This window comes from Talaromyces atroroseus (assembly GCF_001907595.1).
Source record: "Talaromyces atroroseus strain IBT 11181 chromosome Unknown scaffold_13, whole genome shotgun sequence".
Lineage (NCBI taxonomy): Eukaryota > Fungi > Ascomycota > Eurotiomycetes > Eurotiales > Trichocomaceae > Talaromyces > Talaromyces atroroseus.
In genome coordinates, this window is record NW_017971445.1 from 793,609 (window position 1) to 814,032 (window position 20,424).

General features: G+C 46.3%; 5 protein-coding genes across 5 annotated transcripts, besides 1 other annotated feature; 2 read left to right on the plus strand and 3 right to left on the minus strand.

Annotated features, from left to right (window-relative positions):
• Positions 1-792: 792 nt before the first annotated feature.
• UA08_08311 (hypothetical protein) lies at positions 793-1,530 on the plus strand (the record flags this gene model as incomplete). The annotated part of the gene is made up of 2 exons (XM_020263220.1): positions 793-838; positions 932-1,530. 2 exons carry the CDS (start codon positions 793-795, stop codon positions 1,528-1,530), a joined length of 645 nt encoding a protein of 214 aa, XP_020116786.1.
• Positions 1,531-3,785: 2,255 nt separating this feature from the next.
• On the minus strand, positions 3,786-6,525 carry UA08_08312 (hypothetical protein; the record flags this gene model as incomplete). The annotated part of the gene is made up of 3 exons (XM_020263221.1): positions 3,786-5,995; positions 6,136-6,339; positions 6,393-6,525. 3 exons carry the CDS (start codon positions 6,523-6,525, stop codon positions 3,786-3,788), a joined length of 2,547 nt encoding a protein of 848 aa, XP_020116785.1.
• Positions 5,484-5,736: a repeat region (Identified by RepeatMasker using a combination of RepBase library and repeat library created with RepeatScout).
• Positions 6,526-9,156: 2,631 nt separating the features above from the next.
• On the plus strand, positions 9,157-11,478 carry UA08_08313 (hypothetical protein; the record flags this gene model as incomplete). Its single annotated transcript, XM_020263222.1, has 3 exons — positions 9,157-9,159; positions 9,233-9,415; positions 9,478-11,478. 3 exons carry the CDS (start codon positions 9,157-9,159, stop codon positions 11,476-11,478), a joined length of 2,187 nt encoding a protein of 728 aa, XP_020116792.1.
• Positions 11,479-13,025: 1,547 nt separating this feature from the next.
• Positions 13,026-14,213, minus strand: UA08_08314 (Autophagy protein 5; the record flags this gene model as incomplete). Its single annotated transcript, XM_020263223.1, has 3 exons — positions 13,026-13,423; positions 13,511-14,015; positions 14,088-14,213. The coding sequence occupies 3 exons, from the start codon at positions 14,211-14,213 to the stop codon at positions 13,026-13,028; spliced, it is 1,029 nt and encodes a 342-aa protein (XP_020116791.1).
• A 4,091-nt stretch (positions 14,214-18,304) lies between these two features.
• On the minus strand, positions 18,305-19,619 carry UA08_08315 (hypothetical protein; the record flags this gene model as incomplete). The annotated part of the gene is made up of 2 exons (XM_020263225.1): positions 18,305-19,127; positions 19,216-19,619. The coding sequence occupies 2 exons, from the start codon at positions 19,617-19,619 to the stop codon at positions 18,305-18,307; spliced, it is 1,227 nt and encodes a 408-aa protein (XP_020116790.1).
• Between the last annotated feature and the right edge of the window lie 805 nt (positions 19,620-20,424).

Consider the following 20,424-nt stretch of genomic DNA (forward strand, 5'->3'; position numbering starts at 1 on the left):
GCGCGTCCTTGAGGCCATCCTTTTGCTTTTCGCTTGTTCGCCAGCCCCGCCATGTCATAGAAGCACCGTCTGAACAATGGATTCGACTTGTACCAAAGCCAGATTCCTCAGACGCTCCTGAAAGACTTCTAGAATTCATTTCAAGCAATCAGCCGTCGGCTTGAATGCGGCAGTATATGTATGCTTGCTTTTATCGATGAACAAACGATCGTGTCCGGTTCCGCCGAATAGACAGTACCGCGGATTTCAGCTTGCAGTCGTCGAAAGCATATTCGTGCCTTTGGAGCCGCGGAGTCCTCTTCCTATTTCAAATTCAGGTCTGTTTATCAAAGGCTCTGCTTGCCTTGTGCGTGCCGGCGCGGACTGAAGCGTATGTAAGGTGGTCAATTGGTATTCAGTGGCAGTTGGCTCCCACGGAGGCAGGGCTTTTGCACCATAGCCTCGTAGGAGAGCCTAGCTCTTGCAGTCTTCGAGTAATCCCATATCATATCGTAGAAGACAGAGAAATCCGCAGCGCGCCTGAGGCATCAGGCTGGAGAGGGACTAGCGTCAGTACGGCTGCATGTCAGATAAAGATCGGCCGTTCTGATTGGCTCACGGCGATGGCGTCTTATCTTAGAGCTTGGCTGCACCACATGGCATTTTTCGCAGCGCGAGTTCCTTTAACACATCAGAATCGCCTTGTTCTCTTTGTGCGTGAAATCATATAAAAGACCCATCTGAAGAGTTACGCACTACCACTTTGAGCTATCCTTCAGTTCACCTGGCGAATCAGCTCTTATTGTCCTCCTGATGGCTTTTAAGAGTGGGTCGTTCGCGACCTTCCTCATTGTTGGCCGTACGTGTCCTATCGTCCACCCAGATAGTTAACATCATTGCTCTGTGGCTTGAGACCACAACTGGCTAGCTAACATACTTCACAATCCTGCAGCAACATGCTTCTTCCTTGGAATTGTCTTCTCTCTGTTCCCTTACGACTACCCGTTGCTCTGGGCTGCCGAGCCCACTCCCCCATCGCACTATGACTACCTTGAAGCCCACCTGCGCTTTCTCCATGCCTCGCCGCCTCTGATCCCTCGCATTCTGCACATCGTCATTTTCGTGGGAATTGCCGCTATGCTTGCGAAGCTGTACAAGCCCTCCGAGTCCAACATGCTTTTCGATGGTGCCAGTCTGGTTCTTTACATGTGCGGAATCACCGTCTACGTTGCCAACATCGTCAAAGGCCTCCGGCTCGTCAGTGGTGGCGTATATGGTGCGGAGCTGGGTGAAACCGAGGACGACTCGGAGCAGGTTCTCGGCCGTGAGGACAGTCTCAAAGTATTGGCTGCGAGCAATACTATTCTTGCTTTGATCCTGGTCGGTGTCCTGATCCTTCAAGCTGGTCAGTGGTATGCGGAGAGGAAGGATGAGCAAGAGTACGAGAAACTCAACAAGAAGAGCGCCGAGAGCTCGTCCAAGAAGGAACGCCCTGAATCTCCTGTTGCTACTCGAGGCAGTAGCCGACAAGGTAGCAAAAAGAAGCAATAGAATGACGATGACCACATGAGTATCTGAGCTCTTTTTTTTTTCTTCTTTCTCCTAGTCACTCGCTGCGTTGTGTGAGTGAGTGTGTGTGTGGACTGGGTTGAACAACCAATTTTCTGGTTGACATATTGTAGTGGAATAAGTTAGTTATTTGATTTCTGAAATAGTTCATGTTGATGTTAGTTTATTAATAATATAAAAGAGATGTACAGTAGATGATTCCAAAATCTTGAAATGTACTATATAAAAAAAGCCTCTCCCTTTTTCCTAAACGACCTAGGGCTATCCAACATGAATTAACCTGAGATGTAATCATGTCAATGACCATCAATTAGGGCATTGTAGACGCTGCTGCAAATTATGTTTGTGCTAAGCCCCCAAATTATGTTGAAGTTAATTTTCAAACTTATGTTCATGTTAAGTCCGTAATATTAACAGTGATTAAAACTTAACCTTGAATGCATCGCAATTAGCAAATATTGATATGACTATCTATCACCAACTTGGTGATATGCAATTACAGAGTAGACCGTAGACTAGTATAAAGCCATGACTCAGGAATCAGTTACTATCTCTTCGAGGCGGCCATGCAGTGAGAAAGGTGGGCTATGACTATCATCATTGTATGGCAATGCAAGCTTGAACACAGACTTAGAGAGTTAGACAACCGCGATAGCCATCATCACTCTCCAACATAGTCATATGATGCAAGGCAAAACAAATGGAACATGTAGATCAGAATCTCGAGTCCATTCACTGTCATAATAGCAGCTACGCAGTGCAAGGCGTCTAACATAAACTAAAGAGCCATGAGTCAGTCAGTCAGTCAAACAACATCCATGAGCGTCCTCACTTTCGAAGGACAACCATGCAATTCAACGTAATGTATCAAACAAAGACTCACGGCCAACTACTAATTGCGATGTCTGTCACAGCTAAGCCTGGCGGTTATGCAATACACGACCAGTTCAAGATACAAGAAATAACTCAAGTCTTAAGAGTTGCCACTTCCATGTAATGCCAAAGCAACAATATATTAGACCGGATCAAGAATCAGAGCAATCATCGTAGCTGTGTGATATCACGCATACACGCGGTTAATAGCATGCCAAAACAGGAAGTTCCCAAGCCAGCAACTAGTTTAGTTTTGACGGCGTAGGAGGCGATTTTGTCGTGATATGTCGACCGAAAGCCTACATCTGGTCACTTATCAAAGGGCTGCGTATGCGGACTACATCATTTTTTGTTAGAATTTTTGGGACTCTCAAGCTGAAAAAAAAGTTTGACTGAGAGGGTAAAGAACTTAGAAATCGAGTGCGGTGTCCAGTATCTAGCTAGACTGGGCACTTCTGCTATGGACGGCGGTTCATTTTCAGGAGAAAGGAAGAGGGGGAGAATAGAGAGGAGGGGTGCTAGTTTTCTGATATCAAATCATTTTGACGTATTTTGTGACATGACTTCATGCCCTCAAAAGAGAAAAAGAAAAAAAAAAAAAGAAGAAGAAGATTGCAAAGCGCGTACCATGCCTAATACATACAAAACTTGTAGATACTGTATGGTAGATGAGGTGGGCAAGCCCTCGTGGCGTATGTCGAAATCACGCTAAAAAGCAAATGTATGGCTCAGAATGCACCGTTTTCTTTTCGTACCTAGTTATCTTACCCCAATCATGTCGTCTCTAGGGGGCTTAAATTGACTTCTACGTGCAGATGGGCTGCACTACGGACATAATACGAAGGAAATCGTAGGCTTATATCCAATACTTCTTGGTAACCTCGGAAGTGGTTACAAGTCTTGAGATTTACTAGTTAAGTTTGAAAATTGAATAAAGAAAAACCAATTTCATTCAACGCGAGAGAGGACTAAAATCAATAAGCCATCAAGGGCACGAAATCAGACTAACTCAACAGGCATCGTGAACAAGCATCAAACTCAAGACTACGGCCGCACAAGTATCGCCATCCAAACACTTCTCCCAATATGAAAATCAGCATAATGACGTGTAAAAGCAAATTCAAGACAAACATTCGTAAGGTCATAATCTGTCAACGAGCATAGTGGCTTCGGAAAGACGCAAACAATCCTGAGAAGAGCAAACAAATCCAAAAAAGAAATGAGGAACTAGGGCATTGCAAGAAATGAGAACAAGCAGTTGCAATAAAGAGAAACAGTAGACAAAATCAAATCAAGAATGAGGGCAATTTCAAGGGTAAGAGAAGCAGAACGCAGAACGCAGAAACGAGGAATATTAGACAATTTCACATAAGAAGGTAGTCCCACCCCTTCTCGATCAGGACAGTTCGCCAATGTACGGCTTGCAGTCTAGTCTGCTGCATGATTTGTGCTCCCGCAGTTGTAGTCTGGGATTTCCCAGATACAGTGTTCAAATGGCCATCTGAACGCCGCCAAATCTCCACGAGGACACGATAGAGACGGCTCCAGTTGCCAAAATCATTGTCATCTCCGATTTCAATCATTCGTCGATGCAGTACCAAACGCACTGAGCTTGTAGGAACAGAGTAGGTGCCTATAATGAGCAGGGGCCACACTATACATCGATCGTAACCATTCGGTCCATCAGGAAGGTAGTCAAGAGCTCGAGTGCCGGCTTCAATGAGGTTTGTATTGCTCTCTTGATGGCGGTCGAATCCAGGAACAAGACTGCACAGGTAAATGCGAGCTGCGATACGAAAGATAGCAGTTATCGTTTTGAAAACATTTTCGGCTCGAAACTCCCCGCTCGTTGGGTTGTAAGGGTGCTCAAGTTTTGGGTCCCTAGGCTCGGTATTTTCAAGCTGTCGGCCTAGCGATGCCACCTGTGCACAGACGGCAATCTCGCCTATAGTCCCTCTTAATTTCATGGCATCGAGACAAGCAATCTCAGAGAGGATGTACATCACGCGGTCCTCACATCCCATAAGCTGGTAGAGACCAGACGGGAGATCGCTCAGATTTTTGACTCTATACGTCTCAGCAAACTGTGGTGGCCTTCCAAGCATAGTAGCACCCAGAATATCAATCCAAGTGGCTATGCTCGCACTGAATGGTGGGTTTATGTGATGAATAGTCGCTGCGGGGTTTAAATAATCCAACCTGCCAAGCAGATTAATTACTGCCTCAAAATGGTCGTACCATGCGATATCTGGGAGGCCATCTTTCTCGGGGGTGGCCACAGCGCAGTGAAAAAAGATCATAGCAAGCGAGGAATCCAGAATTCTGTCGTAATCTTGAGTATCCCGCAACGCATCACATAAAGTTGAAACAGCCTCACAACGATGCCGAAGTATATCGTAGTTGATACCCTTTCCTTTGACTTTAACCGCGCTCTTCAAGTGCATCGCTGAGACGCTGAGACAACAGTGAAAGTACGATTGATTGTGTTCCAAAGAATAAAGGATTGCTCTGATACGTTGGTCATCTTCTCCTCCCTGGTGAGCCTCAGAAATGGGGAAAAAGAGCCGCAACACGTTATCAATAAAATGGCACAACAACGGAGCATCATCTTCAATAATAATTGAAGGACCCCCCTCCTCTTCTTCTGGTTCGGGCTGACCAGGGGGGGTGAAAGGATCAGGACCAGGGTCAGGGCCAGGGCCAGGATACCCCCTAAAGGGCACGGGTGGCGGCCCCATTGCGGTTTTTTGAGATGTCCGTTCATTCTTGGACATACTTGGACCCCCCTCATCTATTTGTGGGGGCACGTGAGTATTAAAAGTTGTAACAGAGGTTTCTTTTCGGGCTTGTACGTCATTGATGAATAGTTGGCGTTCGGTTGTGACATCGACTTGATAAAGGGGTTGCTGCTTTTCCTTTCCCTTTCCCTTATCCTTTTGCTTCTCCTGCTCCTTCTTCTGTTGTTCTTTCCGTTGCTGCTCTTTCTGTTGCTGCTCCTTCTTCTGCTGTTCTTTCCGCTGCTGTTCTTTCCGCTGCTGTTCTTTCCGCTGCTGTTCTTTCTTCTGCTGCTCCTTCTTCTGTTGCTCGCGCTTCCGCTGCTCTTGCATTTGTTGCTCTCGCTTTTGTTGCTCTTGCCTTTGCTGCTCTTGCCTTTGCTGCTCTTGTTGTAGCTGTAGCTGTTGCTGCTCTTGCTCTTGCTGTAGCTGCAATTGTATCTGCTGCTGCTCTTGTAGTTGTAGCTGTAATTGTAGCTGTTGCTGCTCTTGTTGCTGCTGTAGTTGCAATTGTAGCTGAATCTGCGGCAGTTGCTCCTGCGGTTGTGGCTCTGACAGTGGGTCCAGCTGAATCTGTGGTAGTTGTAGCTGTAGGTCTGGCAGTTGGTCTAGCTGGATTTGCGGTAGTTGTAGCTGTTGTAGCTGCAGTGGGTCTAGCTGAATCTGCGGAAATTGCTGCTGTAGCTGCGGTGTCTGTATTTGCATCTGGGGCAGAGGCTGCTGTAGCTGTTGCTGTTGCACAAAAGAGGCGGACTGGAAGGCCTGCGGTGATTGTTGGGGATTATATGGATTACCCTCCGCTGGATAGGGGTAGTTGTATGTGAAATTAGAATTCAGAGGGGACGTGGAATTGGCATTGCGACCTAAGAGGGAAAGGGAATAAGTTAGAGAATCTGCCACTGGATGATGAGGTTAGCGATGAGTGTGGCTGTTGACTTACCAAGAAAAGCATGGTGATTCTTCACAATCACCTTATTTTGCTTGATATTATCTTTCATTTTGCCTTTTTGGAGAACACGCAGTTCTGGGCTCGACCACCAATTTGGTTGATCATAGTCGCACTTCACATTAAGGCCAATACAAGCTGCGCAGGATGGGCGACCTTCGTCGCACTTCTTTCTCCGAAGACGACAGGTAAAACATCCTACCACGTGTCAGAAGATTATGACTGTTGTGATGTGTGATTCTTCATCTCACCTGAGCGGGACCTCTTGAAACTTCGGCCAGAGGGCGGATCATCTTCGCCTGCTGCTTTCCGTTTCATAGCATGATTTGCGAGCTGTGCCATGTAACGGGAAGACTCAGAGTAAGTATCCGCATTGACGGGCATTTTTATTTTTGTTATGGAAGTACAAAAATTGGAAAAGAACGGATTTGAAAGAACAAAAGTCTGGCTTGTATAGCACAGATGAGCCGACGGTAAGGCAAATCACGCAAGTAGTTTCTTGACAGCAGTGGCTATCGTGAAGTGGAAGGAACTATCGAGCTCTGTTCTGCACTATTGGAGGATGGAATATGAAGTCCTGGAGATGAATTGAACGGAGGGGAATGAGACCGTTTTAATAATGGCCAGCTGGTTGCGCCGCATTTTGAGCTACACCAGAGCCAAAGGGTCCGGCACAAGATAGCAAGCGGGCAGACATGGAGAGATTGGCATTGGCCTGTGGGGTCCACCGGAGTACACGCCATGGGCGACAAGGACGTTCGCAACAAGGAGCAACGAGAGCGAATTGATTTTGCAAATTGCAGGGATTGCATGCCGGAGGTGAGAGGAGAGCAACAGCAGCAGTAGCGGGAGTTGCATGAAAAAAGGTGCTGGCGGGAAAGAGCACGCCGCTAATGCAGCCAATGCACGGCAGGCACCTGCCGATTCCTCTTAGCGGATGCGTGGCGGCCTATCAGCGCCGAGGATCACATGGCTGGGCGATCACGAGCTGGCCTGAGCTTTGACTCGTCCTGGCCGAGTTGAACACAAGGAACAATTCTTTGATTTAACCGCGCGATAACTTCAGGTTAGATTTTTGGGATCATGACAGCCAATACTTCCGGAGCCATCGCCAGGAACAACCGCTGTTGCGCCGCAACCTGATTGTTAACGACAGACCCCCTCAATTTGGACAGACGCCAAGCCAATGAGCTGTGTGCATTTCCTTTTCGCCTACTACAATCACAAACGAGAATCTGGGAAAACAAAACAGAAATGAAGCAACGGCAGCCAATCGACCTGTCCAAATCTGGTTTAGTCACTGTCAAGCTTCAATTGGCAAAGATTCTATTCGTCCATGAGCCCAAAGCCACCAATACAACAGCCAATGTGTATCCCTCGGAAGCTCTCGTCACCGTCGCATGTGGGTCCTCTGGTCACGGATCACAAGGGCCGGCCCTTTGTGTGGGGGTGAGGGGGGGGTGTGATAAGGTGATAAAGAGCTGCATAAACGCTAGTCAATGTGTATATCCCTTAATTAGCAACACTTGGGTCACACACACACTTGTTAATTTCGTTATAAATTTAGAAAAAATTGGGTTAAATTTAGAATCGTGCCATTTAGCTACATATTTTTGGAAACTTGGATTATTAATTAGCTCGACTTATGTAATCTTGAACAATTACCACTAATCTCGAAACTTAACCACCGTTAGCCTCCTCGTTTCGAATGAGATAAATTTAGTATCAGTTGTGACAAGTTAATCACAGAACTAATCAGTGTGATTTACTTGCTTAAACTACATATAGATAAATTTAGTAGCAATTTTACCACGTCTAGGGATCTACCGAATAATCTCCTTTTGAAAACATACTCAACCAGAACTCGATGCAACAATTTTCGATAGACAGTGCACTCGGTAGCAATAGCACTTATTGAAGTACATAGGGTATAATTTCAGGGGCATCTTGATATAGCAATAACCGTCGAACATACAATAAGAGCATAACACAAGAAAATTGCTCACCGCCATGGTGTTTAATTTTATGTTCTACCGGGCATTTGACAATGCCCGAGGGACATGCATAGCATTGCATACAACCACCGGAAGTGGATTATGCAAGAATTAGAAAATTAATGTTAAATTTAGAAACTCAATAATACCCCTAAATATGCATCGGAAAAACACAAAAAGTCACATGTGTAGCTTAATTTAGCAATTTACTAATCGAATGTACCCGACCATGGTTTTTCTTGGAAAGCTTTACGATGTATTCGAGATAGAAAATAGACCTAATTGCTCTGGAGTAGCATCATGCGAGGACAATTCCTCATCACAGTTTAGGTAGCATTAGTGTTGCTAGACTCCTAACCTATAGACGGAAAGTGCGACCTCAGCAATTTCCGCTAATTTCTAAAAATATGCTAGTGAGCGCCTAAGGCAAGTTGTCACCCGTCCATCACCAGTCGATGCGTGCTGAGGTTGATGTCCCCGCAGTAGTGGCGTGCTGTTCCAGCCACTCAAAGTCTCCAACACACTTCTCATGCAGCAGTCACATATATTCTCTGCTATTATCTTTGAGATGAGCGGCCCGAGGCGAGCGCCGACGGTCTCAATTATCCAACGAGAATGCCCTGAGTATGCAAACAGTGCCAAACACCCCACCTTTTCACACGGCCCATGCGAGCCAATGCACGCTCGTTCGTGCCAGACATATCTCTCTATCACATCCTGCCGTGTGAATCCAGGTGATTTGATACATTGCTCAGAACAGACCGCCCTTCATGTGAAGTGCCAACCACCCGCGGGATCCATTATAAGATTCCAGTTATCCCACCGACCTACGTATTGATACATGTTTGAGGTTTCAACTCTGACTTTCGATTATAACGGCCCCCCCAAGCCTGATTAAAGTGCTGGTGAATTTAAGGCCTTGTCGAACTATAACTCCTTTGTCCTAGTTCACGCCAACAGCTTTCAAGAAACATTCTCGCAGGCCGAGTGTTTCATTGCTATCATTAACGTGGCAGCAGACATGGTATGGGATTATACCCAACAACTTCCACTTTCACGAGACTTATATCAACCATGAAACTGACGACAAAGCACAGGCAACAGCAAATAATGCCGGCTACTCGCCTCGGCGTAATGTAGCCAAAGGTCCAATTCTTCGAAGGGCCCCGGGGTCCCGCCCCTTTTCAAATACGACAGAGATTTTTGACACTGACTTCGAGTCCGATGAGTCTGACTTTGAAGAAGGCTTCTATGACTCTTCACGATGGAGCGCCGCATCGGTAAGCTTTCTACTCTTCAGAATTCTCACATGCCTGCATGCAGTAACTGAGACGCGGATTAGCTGGCAGATAGTATGACCACTGTCTCTACGTCGAGAGATGTCCAAACTCCGGATACCGGGGCATTGTCGGGATTCCACTTTCATGTTGATGATCAACCAGTATTAGGACCAAAAGGTCCTCATCTTTTTCGGTCTTCCATGAGCTCGGACAAGTTGACATCTACTACCTACGAAGCCGACTTTATCCTTGCAAAAACACCTACAACATCTTCATTTGACAATGTACCATGGAACCTTGAGATAGAACACTCTCCTGTACCCAATCATCAGACCCTTGCAGACCCCCCACAGACACGTCTCAAGTCTATCAATGCTACCGTATCCGCAATGGATGAGACCGAGGTAAGGTCTTGGTCCCCGTCAGATGTGGTTCAGTGGATGCGAGAAGCCGGGTTTGATGACTCGGTTGTCGACAAATTTCTCATCAACGACATCTCAGGGGCCATTCTCCTGGATCTCCAGCCGGAAGACTTGAAAGAGCTCGACATTCGATCTTTTGGAAAACGTCGTAATCTCATGAACTCCATCCAGCACCTGCGAGACGGTTTCCTGGTTCCACAGACGCCTTTTACGAATGCACCGTCAAGTCAGAACACGGCTCCCTTGGACTACCATTCATCGAGTGACTCGTCCTCTACAACTACCAAAGAAGATGACAGTAGTGACCTCCCCCAAAGTGACCCCCATTGTCCACCCCACATGAAGCAAGTAGGCTCCACTCAAGATTTTGTTCCCGATAATGTGGCATCAATAGTGGCTATAGAGCAGGTTTTACCTAGGCCACACCATTGCTCCAAAGGAAGAAACTGCCGTAAATGGCAAAGACAACAGTCAAAGATCGCACGACTCGCCAAGGACTTGCCAATTGACATGGCGGCTACTAAGCATTTCTACGATCCTCAGTCTGCTCAATACCCCCAAACCGCTGAATACCCTTCAACTGCTCAATACCCTCAGTCTGCTCAATACCCCCAAACTGCTCAATACCCTCAAACTGCTCAATACCCTCAAACTGCTCAATACCCTCAATATCCGCTATACGCTCAATACGACCACCAACCTCCATTAACAGCAAAGAGCCTACCTAATATGGAGCTAATGGCGGTTCCCTCGATCGCTGCATCCTCAGATGCGCTCGGACCGGAGCAAACGCCCAATTTCTATTTATCGGATCTAAAACTGAATGAACTCAATCTCCATGACCCGCAAGAGAATGTTCGTCAGTATCTGTATTCTGAGATAGAGCCATCCAATGATACTACTGAATACCCACTGACCATCATACCGGATTGCCCCATTGAAAGAGAGGCTTCCCAATCTGTTCCTCCAAACATGAATTTTGGGCACAATCACCGTATGATGCCTGATCCAATTGCTCGTCCAGCATCCACAACCAGCGGAAACAACCGCCAGAAGTATTCTAGCATCAGTTCCAGTATTCAAACATTGGAAACTGTCGATGAGATCGTGCAACCGATTGATACGCTAGAGGATCTGAATGCTAGCCAAATTGGACCTTCGGGTGATATTACTCACAGCGGCTGGATGAAAAAACGCAAGAGGACGCGGCTTCTGAAACATGAGTGGGAACCTCATCACTTCACACTCAAGGGCACGCGATTAGCTATGTTCGAAGATGAAGAGGCTTCCCGCCGTGAATCCAAAGCACTGGAGCACATTGATGTTGATGACTACGCAGTTGCTTGTTCCTCACTTGCATCTCGCTCAAAATTGGCTTCTGCTTTTAAGGAGACAGTGTTCAAGCGGAAAAATACCACTCAAGATGATACCGCCTTCGCCTTCTCCTTGCTACCAGCTTCAAAGGATGGAAATACTAGTGAGAAGAAAAATTTCTTTGCTAACAATGGCAAGTCCCATCACTTTGCTGTCAATACCTGTGACGAGCGTATCGATTGGATGCGCGAGTTGATGTTGGCCAAAGCTTTGAAAAGAGAAAAAGAAAATGGCAATTCAATCCATGTCAATGGGAACTTCTTCTAACTTTGCACCTCATGGGTCATATATTTGGTAAATTGCTATCTAGTGGAGTCATGGCATATCCACTATTGAATGAATGGTCTGATCGTTACTGACATATCTATAGGGCCTAAATAGAAGGGGCACTTTGTGACAAGTTTTCTTGTTTTTCCTTTTTTATTTTTTTTTTTTCGCCATTTACGATTCAGATAGCCGTTCTCTTAGTTTGGCATGCCACATTCAGGCTGTTTTTGGAACCCCCAAAGTTGTTTCGCGAGCCAGAGGGAGAAAATATGTTCCTCCGGTTGTTATCTAATTCACCTTTCTTTGGTGCTTGCGTCCTGCCTCTATTTAACACACGTTTACTCTATCCCACTTTATCTCGGCTCTTCCTTTATACCCTCATTTGTTGTCAATTGTGTCTTTTACGGTTAGCATGGACAGGTCAGTTGTATCGAGACTTTTGATGGTTGCAGGGTTCCTTTGGGATACTATATTACCTTGGATCAGGTACGTGACCCCTTTTATGCACACGTCAGTGGAGTTTTCAATTTACTGAAGCCCTTCACAACTAGTATTGTGCCAATCTTCTATCGTAAGGACACCGTTCGCTTCTTACTCTTTCCATCCATTATATTTCCATATCACTTCACTTTTCGCTCATGCCTTGCTAATATCTAATCGGATCTGTTATAATCGATTGCCTACAAAGAACTTCTACACTTCTACATCATCTGATGTAGCAACCGTCCTCATCTTAGTCACAGACGCAGTTGCCCAGTGCTTCTACGAAGTGTACTAGACAACTAATTTCCCGGTATACCTGTTTTCGACTTCGTCAGGCAAACCACCTTCTTGGCTCATATCGTTCAACGAGAACGAAAATTACGTTATATAAATTTCTTGAGTCGGCGCGGCTGGACCGCGGCACAGACGGCCGTAATAGTTCTGAGACCCCAAAACCTGTGCAAATACTACGAGTTGGGGATTCCAAAGTCGGAATTGCACCATAGCCACAGCTTTTAACACTATATGGCACCCTTCTAATTCATTACCTTTATTTTTTTTGGATATTCTGGAGCATTTTATTTTTCATGTGTTACGTTATAACTAGTGGGATACGTGCAGTCTCTTCTGACTTGCTTTGTTGAAGAAGCGTGGCGATGGTTGTTATATCTCCAGAGTGAAACCGTTCAGTTTGGTGCCTTGAGCGTGGGCACCAGAGAATTGAGTTAAGAGATAGCGTTGGCGTTGGCGTTGGTTTATCTTATACCCCAGTTACACTATATATACAGTTTTGCCTATTCATCATCAAAGGAACTTTATCTTAACGTGTCTAAAACTTTCTTCGTTGTCGACATATCTTGAGTATGTCGGCCATTGAAAGTGCTCATGTAAGCTTTTTACGCATATATAAGTGTGTAGTACTAAGTCATTTGGATCAATTTCCAAAGTTTGTAGTGACGAGGATGCAGGTACCAGCAGATAGTCAACGGTCGAAGAAATGAAAAAAGCAGATAATTCAATGCTATGTCATTTAATTGCTTCTAGAAACTCAATACACTAGGGTTTTACCCAACCATACAGATAACAATAGCTATCCATCCATCCCCATACGCAGCACTCCGCGCGACCTCCTCAAGAGGGGCTGACATTGGCAGCACTACACCATGCAAGACTGGTTTTGCTAAGACCGGTATTCGCCGGCTCGGAAAAAGATTGGGCAATAGAGTGTGAAGAGCTGATCCGACTGTTTGCGGCTGCATTCGGGCTCCGGATGGAGTCATCGTCGAAGAAGAAGTCTGGCTGATTGGAATTGAAGAAGGAACGGGTGATTGAACAACTTTAAGTGCTGGTTTGTCGGAATCTGGTGGTAATGGAAGAAAAATGCGGATAGGAATTTGACGGAATGGTTGAGATATTGGTGGAAGAAGTAGGTTAGTGATTCGGCGGTAAGAATTGATGTCGTCTTGAGAAGAGACAGTTACTAATTAGAGCTAGGTTCTATCAAGGATGCCCTCGTAGGAAATCAATTGACTTAGAAAAAGCAACTTACGATTTTGAATTGCCGTCCAAAACCCAGCTGTATCCTCTTTGGATAAAGTCATAATCCCCTTGGCCTCTCGAATACGCAATGAATCGGCTTCTTTGACGCTGTTGATAAAAGCGTCATGAATAACCAGACCTTCGGCATCAAGCCGCACAAGATCCTCATCAGGCCAATTTTCAAAGTGCAATGTTAGTCGCCATGGCAAGTGGCCGGACTTGGAAGGGCCAGTTTCATCTTCGTCAGATGATTGGGCCCGGTTCCCAATGCCGCCGGCCAGAATTACTGATTGAGTCGGATTATTATAATCAGTCAGAGTGGAATGTGAAACAGGTTCAGAACCTGCGTAGAGGTCATAAAGTAATCCTAAGGGATAGTGCCATTTCAAGGGAACTCCCTCGAACGAAAACCACCCAGAGTGTGGTTCGCATTCCGGATGAATGAGCGATGACCGGAAGAAAGAATGAAGTCTAGGCAGTATAAAAGGTAGATACGAGACTCGGGGATATAGTATCTTGTGAAACATAGTTAACATCCGGAACATTTCTTTTGACTTCTTGGGCCAGAGTCTTTTCATGGTGCGTACCAGGTAAGGATCAGACTTGTCGTATGTCCGGCATTCTGATGGGTCTAGAACAATTTCTAGAGGAAGCCTGCCTTCCCAGACCTTCTCCTGGATGGAGTTGAGTTGTGCCTGATTGCTGCCGGCCATGACTCAAGGGTTGATGATGCACTCAAGAGTGCGCACAGGCTTTCAGCCTGGCTCTGATAGTCTAGACATTCCATTAATATTGCAATAAAGAAATGATATTAATCCTTGACAGGAAGAGAAATTCAGGCTTCTAGCCTTCTCACCGAAGCGGTTATCATGATATTGGGTGGAAGGACGGACATACAGGCTGTGATTTGTCTACTACTGCAGTGCGCAAAAATTTTGGGCTTGCAGAGGAGCGGTGAGCAGCTCAAGGCTGAGCATTGCGAATTTTCTGCTTGTAGTCGAGTACCAGTCCTGCAATCATGGATCTGGTTCAGGCATGAAGTAGGAAGGCAGTCGAGGCCTTGAGAGTAAAACGGCGTATACGGACTTCGGACCAATCGGCACGTGGGGCTGTTGTCGTTGTTTGCCTTATGGTTAAGGCCGACCCCGCGTTCTCTATTTCTCCAACTCCATTCATGGCGCTTTGGCTCCCTCAACTAAAATCCGATACTGAGGGCTCCTTAGTCTCTTGTCTTGTTACTCTGCAAATGCAATGGCGGCCTTGGAACCATTGGGATCCACCAAGGCCTATCAACGTCTCGTCTGAAGCCTCGTATCAATTCTACCATCAGTTATCATTGAGAACAGAATGAGTAGCCGAATAGCCGAATGTTATGCAGATTGAAGGTAACGACCTGGTTTGTTCGTCTTCATAACCGACTAGTTTCCTTCTGAGCGATGAGTTAGGCCTAGGGTGCTGCATGAACTCGTCTATATTGAAATCTCTCTAGCGTACTTTGTTGGCTCAAGTTAATGATCCTTCACTTCACACCGACTCTTTTTATTCATCGCTCTACAGCCTCGGGCGGCTTTCTTCTCTTGATCTGGCAACTTCCTAGCCATTAGAAACTACGCAATGTCGGACGTGATGCTAGTCTTGTCACCAGCAAACTCATAACGTACTTCTCACCGAGAAATCGCTACATCAACTCGGTCTTCACCCAATAATGCCATATCACCGAGTTGCAGTCATATGTAATTTTCCGGGCCTGGGATTCCTTGGTCTAGGTTGCAAGCGAGGGGAAAAAAAAAACGTCTACACTTTGGTCATATACGCCGAATGACAGCTGGTTTCAATCAAAACGATCATCACGAAGCTAGCCAACAACTGATATCAGTTGTTCTGGACCTCCTTTGTCCGCCTACGATGCGATGCGAGCTAGGTTTGCGTGAGTCTGCGAAGCGCCCGCTCCAAACAGATCAAGTGAGGATTTCCTAAACTTCGGAATAAGCGATGGACAAAGAAGGTGACTCCGCCGGTCCGGTCTATTAGATTATCTTTCTGCAGCATATCCATCTAGGTAGGTACAGATGCGCCCGATAGTATGCTCTATGTGACACAAGCGAAATTAGATATTCATGTCGCCAAGATATGCCTTTACCCCTCTGGTTTCTTTTTACATTAGTACATATGATCAGCATCAGCAGCAGATGTCCCGCCAGGCTGAATGTCGTCGCTTCCGAATCAGGTTGGACAGATTAAATGATGGAAACCATACAAAGGAAAAGTAAAGACGGCGCAAGAGGTCTAGGTCTGGTAGCTAAAGAACCGCTTACCATCTTGCATTAATTAGATTGTTTGAAGACTCAGTTCTAGACCTCCACCTGCAAGAAATGGGCCCACCCAGCTTTCTGGCGTCTATAGACCTGGGCCACGGTGGCATCATGGCACAGACAGCCTAAACTGGTTGTGATCCAAGACCTACGCCGTACAAGGCACTTACCCAGCCACAAGAAACTTAAAAAAAAATTTTTCCTCCTAGTCTTATGAATCAGTATGTGCCTTGTGGCGCATCATCTTCTTCTCTCCGGTCACTGACATGAATGAGCGGACCCTCACCAAAATTCCAGTGGAGCAAAGGCCAAGTGCAACTTTGACCGGTGGCGCAGCTCTATAAACCCATTACAATTGGTGGACTTGCATAAAGACGGTCATAGAATAGTATAGGAGATAGGTGCATTGATAACCAGATAAATGAACAATCTGGACCATGTTCTATCGAGTGCAAAATGGAGCCTTTATGAGCTGAAATGTAAGGCCCGAAGGCCTAGTCCCTTTGCCCAAAGTTAGTAGCCTTCTACCGGTAGTTAATCTCGTTAGTTACTTAGAATGTGGCTGACAGGGTACGGACTACGGAGTAATCTGCTTTAAAAATTTGCATTCCAAGACCAGAAACTAGAGAGCCTTTGTCGACAGCCTAGCACGTTACCATGGGCTAGAAGCGTCCACCGTCCGTCGGACCCGCAACATGCCTCAGATCGTTGCGGCGGATCGGTTGCGGTGGGGTTGGTTGTTGGGTCTCGGGGCGGCCCGCGTCATGGAGTCCACCCGGAAATTGAATGGATCTATGAGCTCTGAATTTAGCTGCCAGCTATCCGTCATACATGTATGATTACATGAGACGATCCAAGGCGGAAATGAAAGCGGTATGGTTTTTCCTTTCCTAGGAAAAAGAAAAGAGAATGCATGTTGGAAAACCAAAGAAAAATGAAATCGACGATTGGCTTGCGGCATCGACGCTACGGCACAGCACATTGTTGCCTACATGAAAGGGTTTCCACTGTCTAGAATACGGCGTACAAGCAAATTGGTAAATGCGCCTTGTGAGTGATTGCAATCTTGCTCTTTCATCACCCATGTATCCTGTACGTAGTTCTCGGCCTGCATCGTGACAAGACAATGCAATTGTGCCAGCTAATTTTCCTTTCGCAAGCGGCGCGTATCCTTGATACACTGATATTGTCATGGAATATAGACCCAATAGGTAGAGGAAAAGGTAATATAGGAAGAGAAAAATTGCCCATAGGCTATGGAAGTGTGCCTCGCCAAGTAGGGATCGCGGCGTTCCTGGCATCGACCCCGTCCTCGTTCCCAAGCAAAAATTAACTTTTTAATTCTGGGAGGGCGTTCTAGTACCCCATGACCAGAGAACGCCACCATTTTCGTAGAGGCTCGCCAATCACTTCCATTAGCTCGAAGTTAATGTCAAATCGAGAATGCGAGATGTAGACACCGGGTGCAATATGCCGACTGGGTATCCTTGTATCGTATAGCAACGGCCGAGGGAGTTCTGAGTCCATCCTCTAGGCGTGAATGCAGCGCACAATTCCTTTTAGCGTCAGTCCCTGTAAGCGAGAAAGACACTTATCAACGGTGTTTTCAACTAAAACGGATGACAGCCTGATGACTTAAAGTATTGAGTGCCTAACCTATAGGGGCTTTCCCAACAATTTCCTGACTCAAGAGTATGCTTGTCAATCATGCACTCCTTCAAAACCCTGTGCCACCGTTCATTACACCATTATCCTGTTATCGGAAATGATGCGCACCAATGTCAATGGGTCGCGCCGCCGTGCTGTGCACAAGTGTCATAAATTTCGAGTATATAAGAGTCTGTTTCGACCCAGCTTATGCCGAAAAACATCCACAGTATTTGATTCATACTTGTCAAGATTCGTTGGCGTGCCTAGTCATACTTTGATCAGTACACTTCGATAAAGTTTTTGCAAATTGATACCGAATCAATGCCAATGTTTATGATCAACCCAAAGAGCGATCATGTCACAAACCAATAACCACAAAGGCAATGAACACGCAGTTGGGTATGTCATCGTCGTTTGTATCATATAGCAAATGCTGACTGTAGATCCAATATACAAGCGGTCAAAATCTGAACGCTGATAATCTAGCGCAAGTGCCGCCAGTGAACGAAGACGAGATCGGCCTGCAAAAATATCTTCGCAGTTCTCCCGATTCGGAGTCGTATTATGTGTCGCCGCGAGAACAAAACAGAGAGGCTCATGAGAGGCGCTTGGAGGAACAAGTTGCTTATGTAGAAAGTTTGATGAGGTAGAGAATCCTGGCGATGGACAAGACCATCTTTAAAAATCAGCAAGTTGATATGATGGTCCATGGCAGATGACTGTGAGTGAATGATGGGATTGTTGAATTAAAAATTAATGTCCAAAATCAATTGTGTATATCTATATATCGAAAACATATGAGCCATGTGAAATTCAAATCGGCGAAACCCTCAACTTCGTCTTCATTTCCAAAATTCAATAAGATGATTTGCCAACTTGTCGTACTCGACACTGGGGAATTCGTGGCCAATGCTGAAATAGATAAAATGTGCATTTCCTTCTAATGCAGCAGTCGCATCTTCGACAGTATCATCTTTGGCAATGACGTTGTCTGTTTCTCCCAGTGCGATCAAAACCTTGTTATGTGAGAGACCGATCCTGGTATCGTCATCCTCGTCTTTGCGTTGAGAGAGGAAGCTTCCCAACCGTTTCCAATTTTCGAGCTCTGTCTTCTGTAGAATCGGACCATGTCGAATGCTGGAAATAAAGGCCGAGACAAAACCTGGATGATTTTCCACCTGCCAATTGACGGATGCCGCAGTGGTCAATGATGGGTACGCCCTGGAAAGTACTTGATTTGGAGAAGCGACAAGGCCTTCAGTGAGGGCATCCTCAACACCGACAGTCTGGTCTTTGTCTGTATCTTTGTGCTTCTTCGGGCTGACCAGTGGGCCAGCTTTAAGTCGGCCTTTGACAAGTTTGCTGACTATGTCTTCAGGGAACCAGCCTTTAGCACACAAAAGCCGAGTCTGCCAACCGATGTGAGACGCCCGAAGCAAGCCAGCAGGTGCCAAAAGGGTCAAAGATGAAAGCAAGTTAGGGAAGTACGAAGCAAAAGCAGCGGCAATTCCGCCACCTAGTGAGAAACCAATCAGGGAGAATTGACCGGATGATGCACCTGTCCAGGAGAGTGGTGATGAGGCTAGAGCAAGCAGTATTTGTGTGGAGAAAAGTCGATGATCTTGAGGAACATCAGCTGGATAATCGGAGAATCCCCTTCCAAAACTGTCTTGGCGTGTTAGTGATCTCGCTCTACATGAATTCGACTCAAAGTTCACTTCAAGTCATGATGAAACGATGAATGAATGCATACAGATCAAATATCATGACGCGACATCCTCTGTCTACCAAGGCATGGGCGAGACCTCCCAGTGAAAGGCATGGAGTCGAGATACCATGAACAAGCAGCACCTTCTGACCGTCTTCTGGTCCCCACTCGTATACACGGATTGAGCCATAAGGCGTTGCAACGTCACGCGCACCAGGCAAAACATCCAATGGGAAAGCAGTCGACTCGCTCGGCGAAGACTGCAGAGACTTCAAAGGCGATGGGATGATCTTGGACGGATGCGAGTTTTCCGACGACCAGATTGCACCGAGGGCCAGTCCCAAGGTGAGTGAAGCCCCCGCAACAGCTAAGAGCGGCCGCTGGCTGTGTGGGCTAATCCACGAATCGGCAATGAAATCGGCCGTCTGCCTGAAGAATTCCAAGGCCATTTTATTGCGCACGTCAGCTGCACCACGCGATGAGATGGTTGAAGGGAAAAGAAACCGCGAAGAGTGATATTACATACGGAGTACTCACGGAGCCAGGCGCATGCACCTCGGAGAAGGAAGGGAACAACGCCGCACGGTGCGTCTCTATTCTTATCGGCCAATCATGCGCGTGGAGTCCAGTGCTTATAATGTATTGGAGCCATCTGATTGGCCTGGATCAGCCACCAGAGGCCCACATCGCCTGTCCAACATTCGTATACGGTTAGCCGTATAATAGATTCCCTAAATACCATACATTACACGCTGTTTCCGTTTATTACAGCGATCTACCGTGAATATCACGTATTGGCGCTGTAAGTTTCAGACACATTCTCCGTGTCTGCTCCGAATTGGCAGTTGCACTTTGCAACGCCATGCAACAAATCTAGCCATACACCCTGACAAATTGTTAGGATGAGAGTTCCCGTCTGCATCCCCGGGCATTGCCCCGCTATATCCCATGCTTTGACCGCCAGTCAACTTGAAGGTGCTACCCGCCCATTGTTCGGCCACGGTTCACCAGTCTCAAAAGGCCATATACGTCACTCGTCTCAATTTTCAGTGTCTTTCAACTGCCGATAACCCCCCATTCTTTGTCTTCTGGTCTTTGCAGAGTTTCCACCAAGAGCTTCCTTAAAGATGGGGTGCCCCCCAGCTCTAGTTGGCATTCTCCTGTGGTTTTTCTTTCGGGCTGCTCATTGGGAAGTGGAGGGTAATATGACTACCTACCTTGACATACAATTGACTACGATACAAGATCTCATGT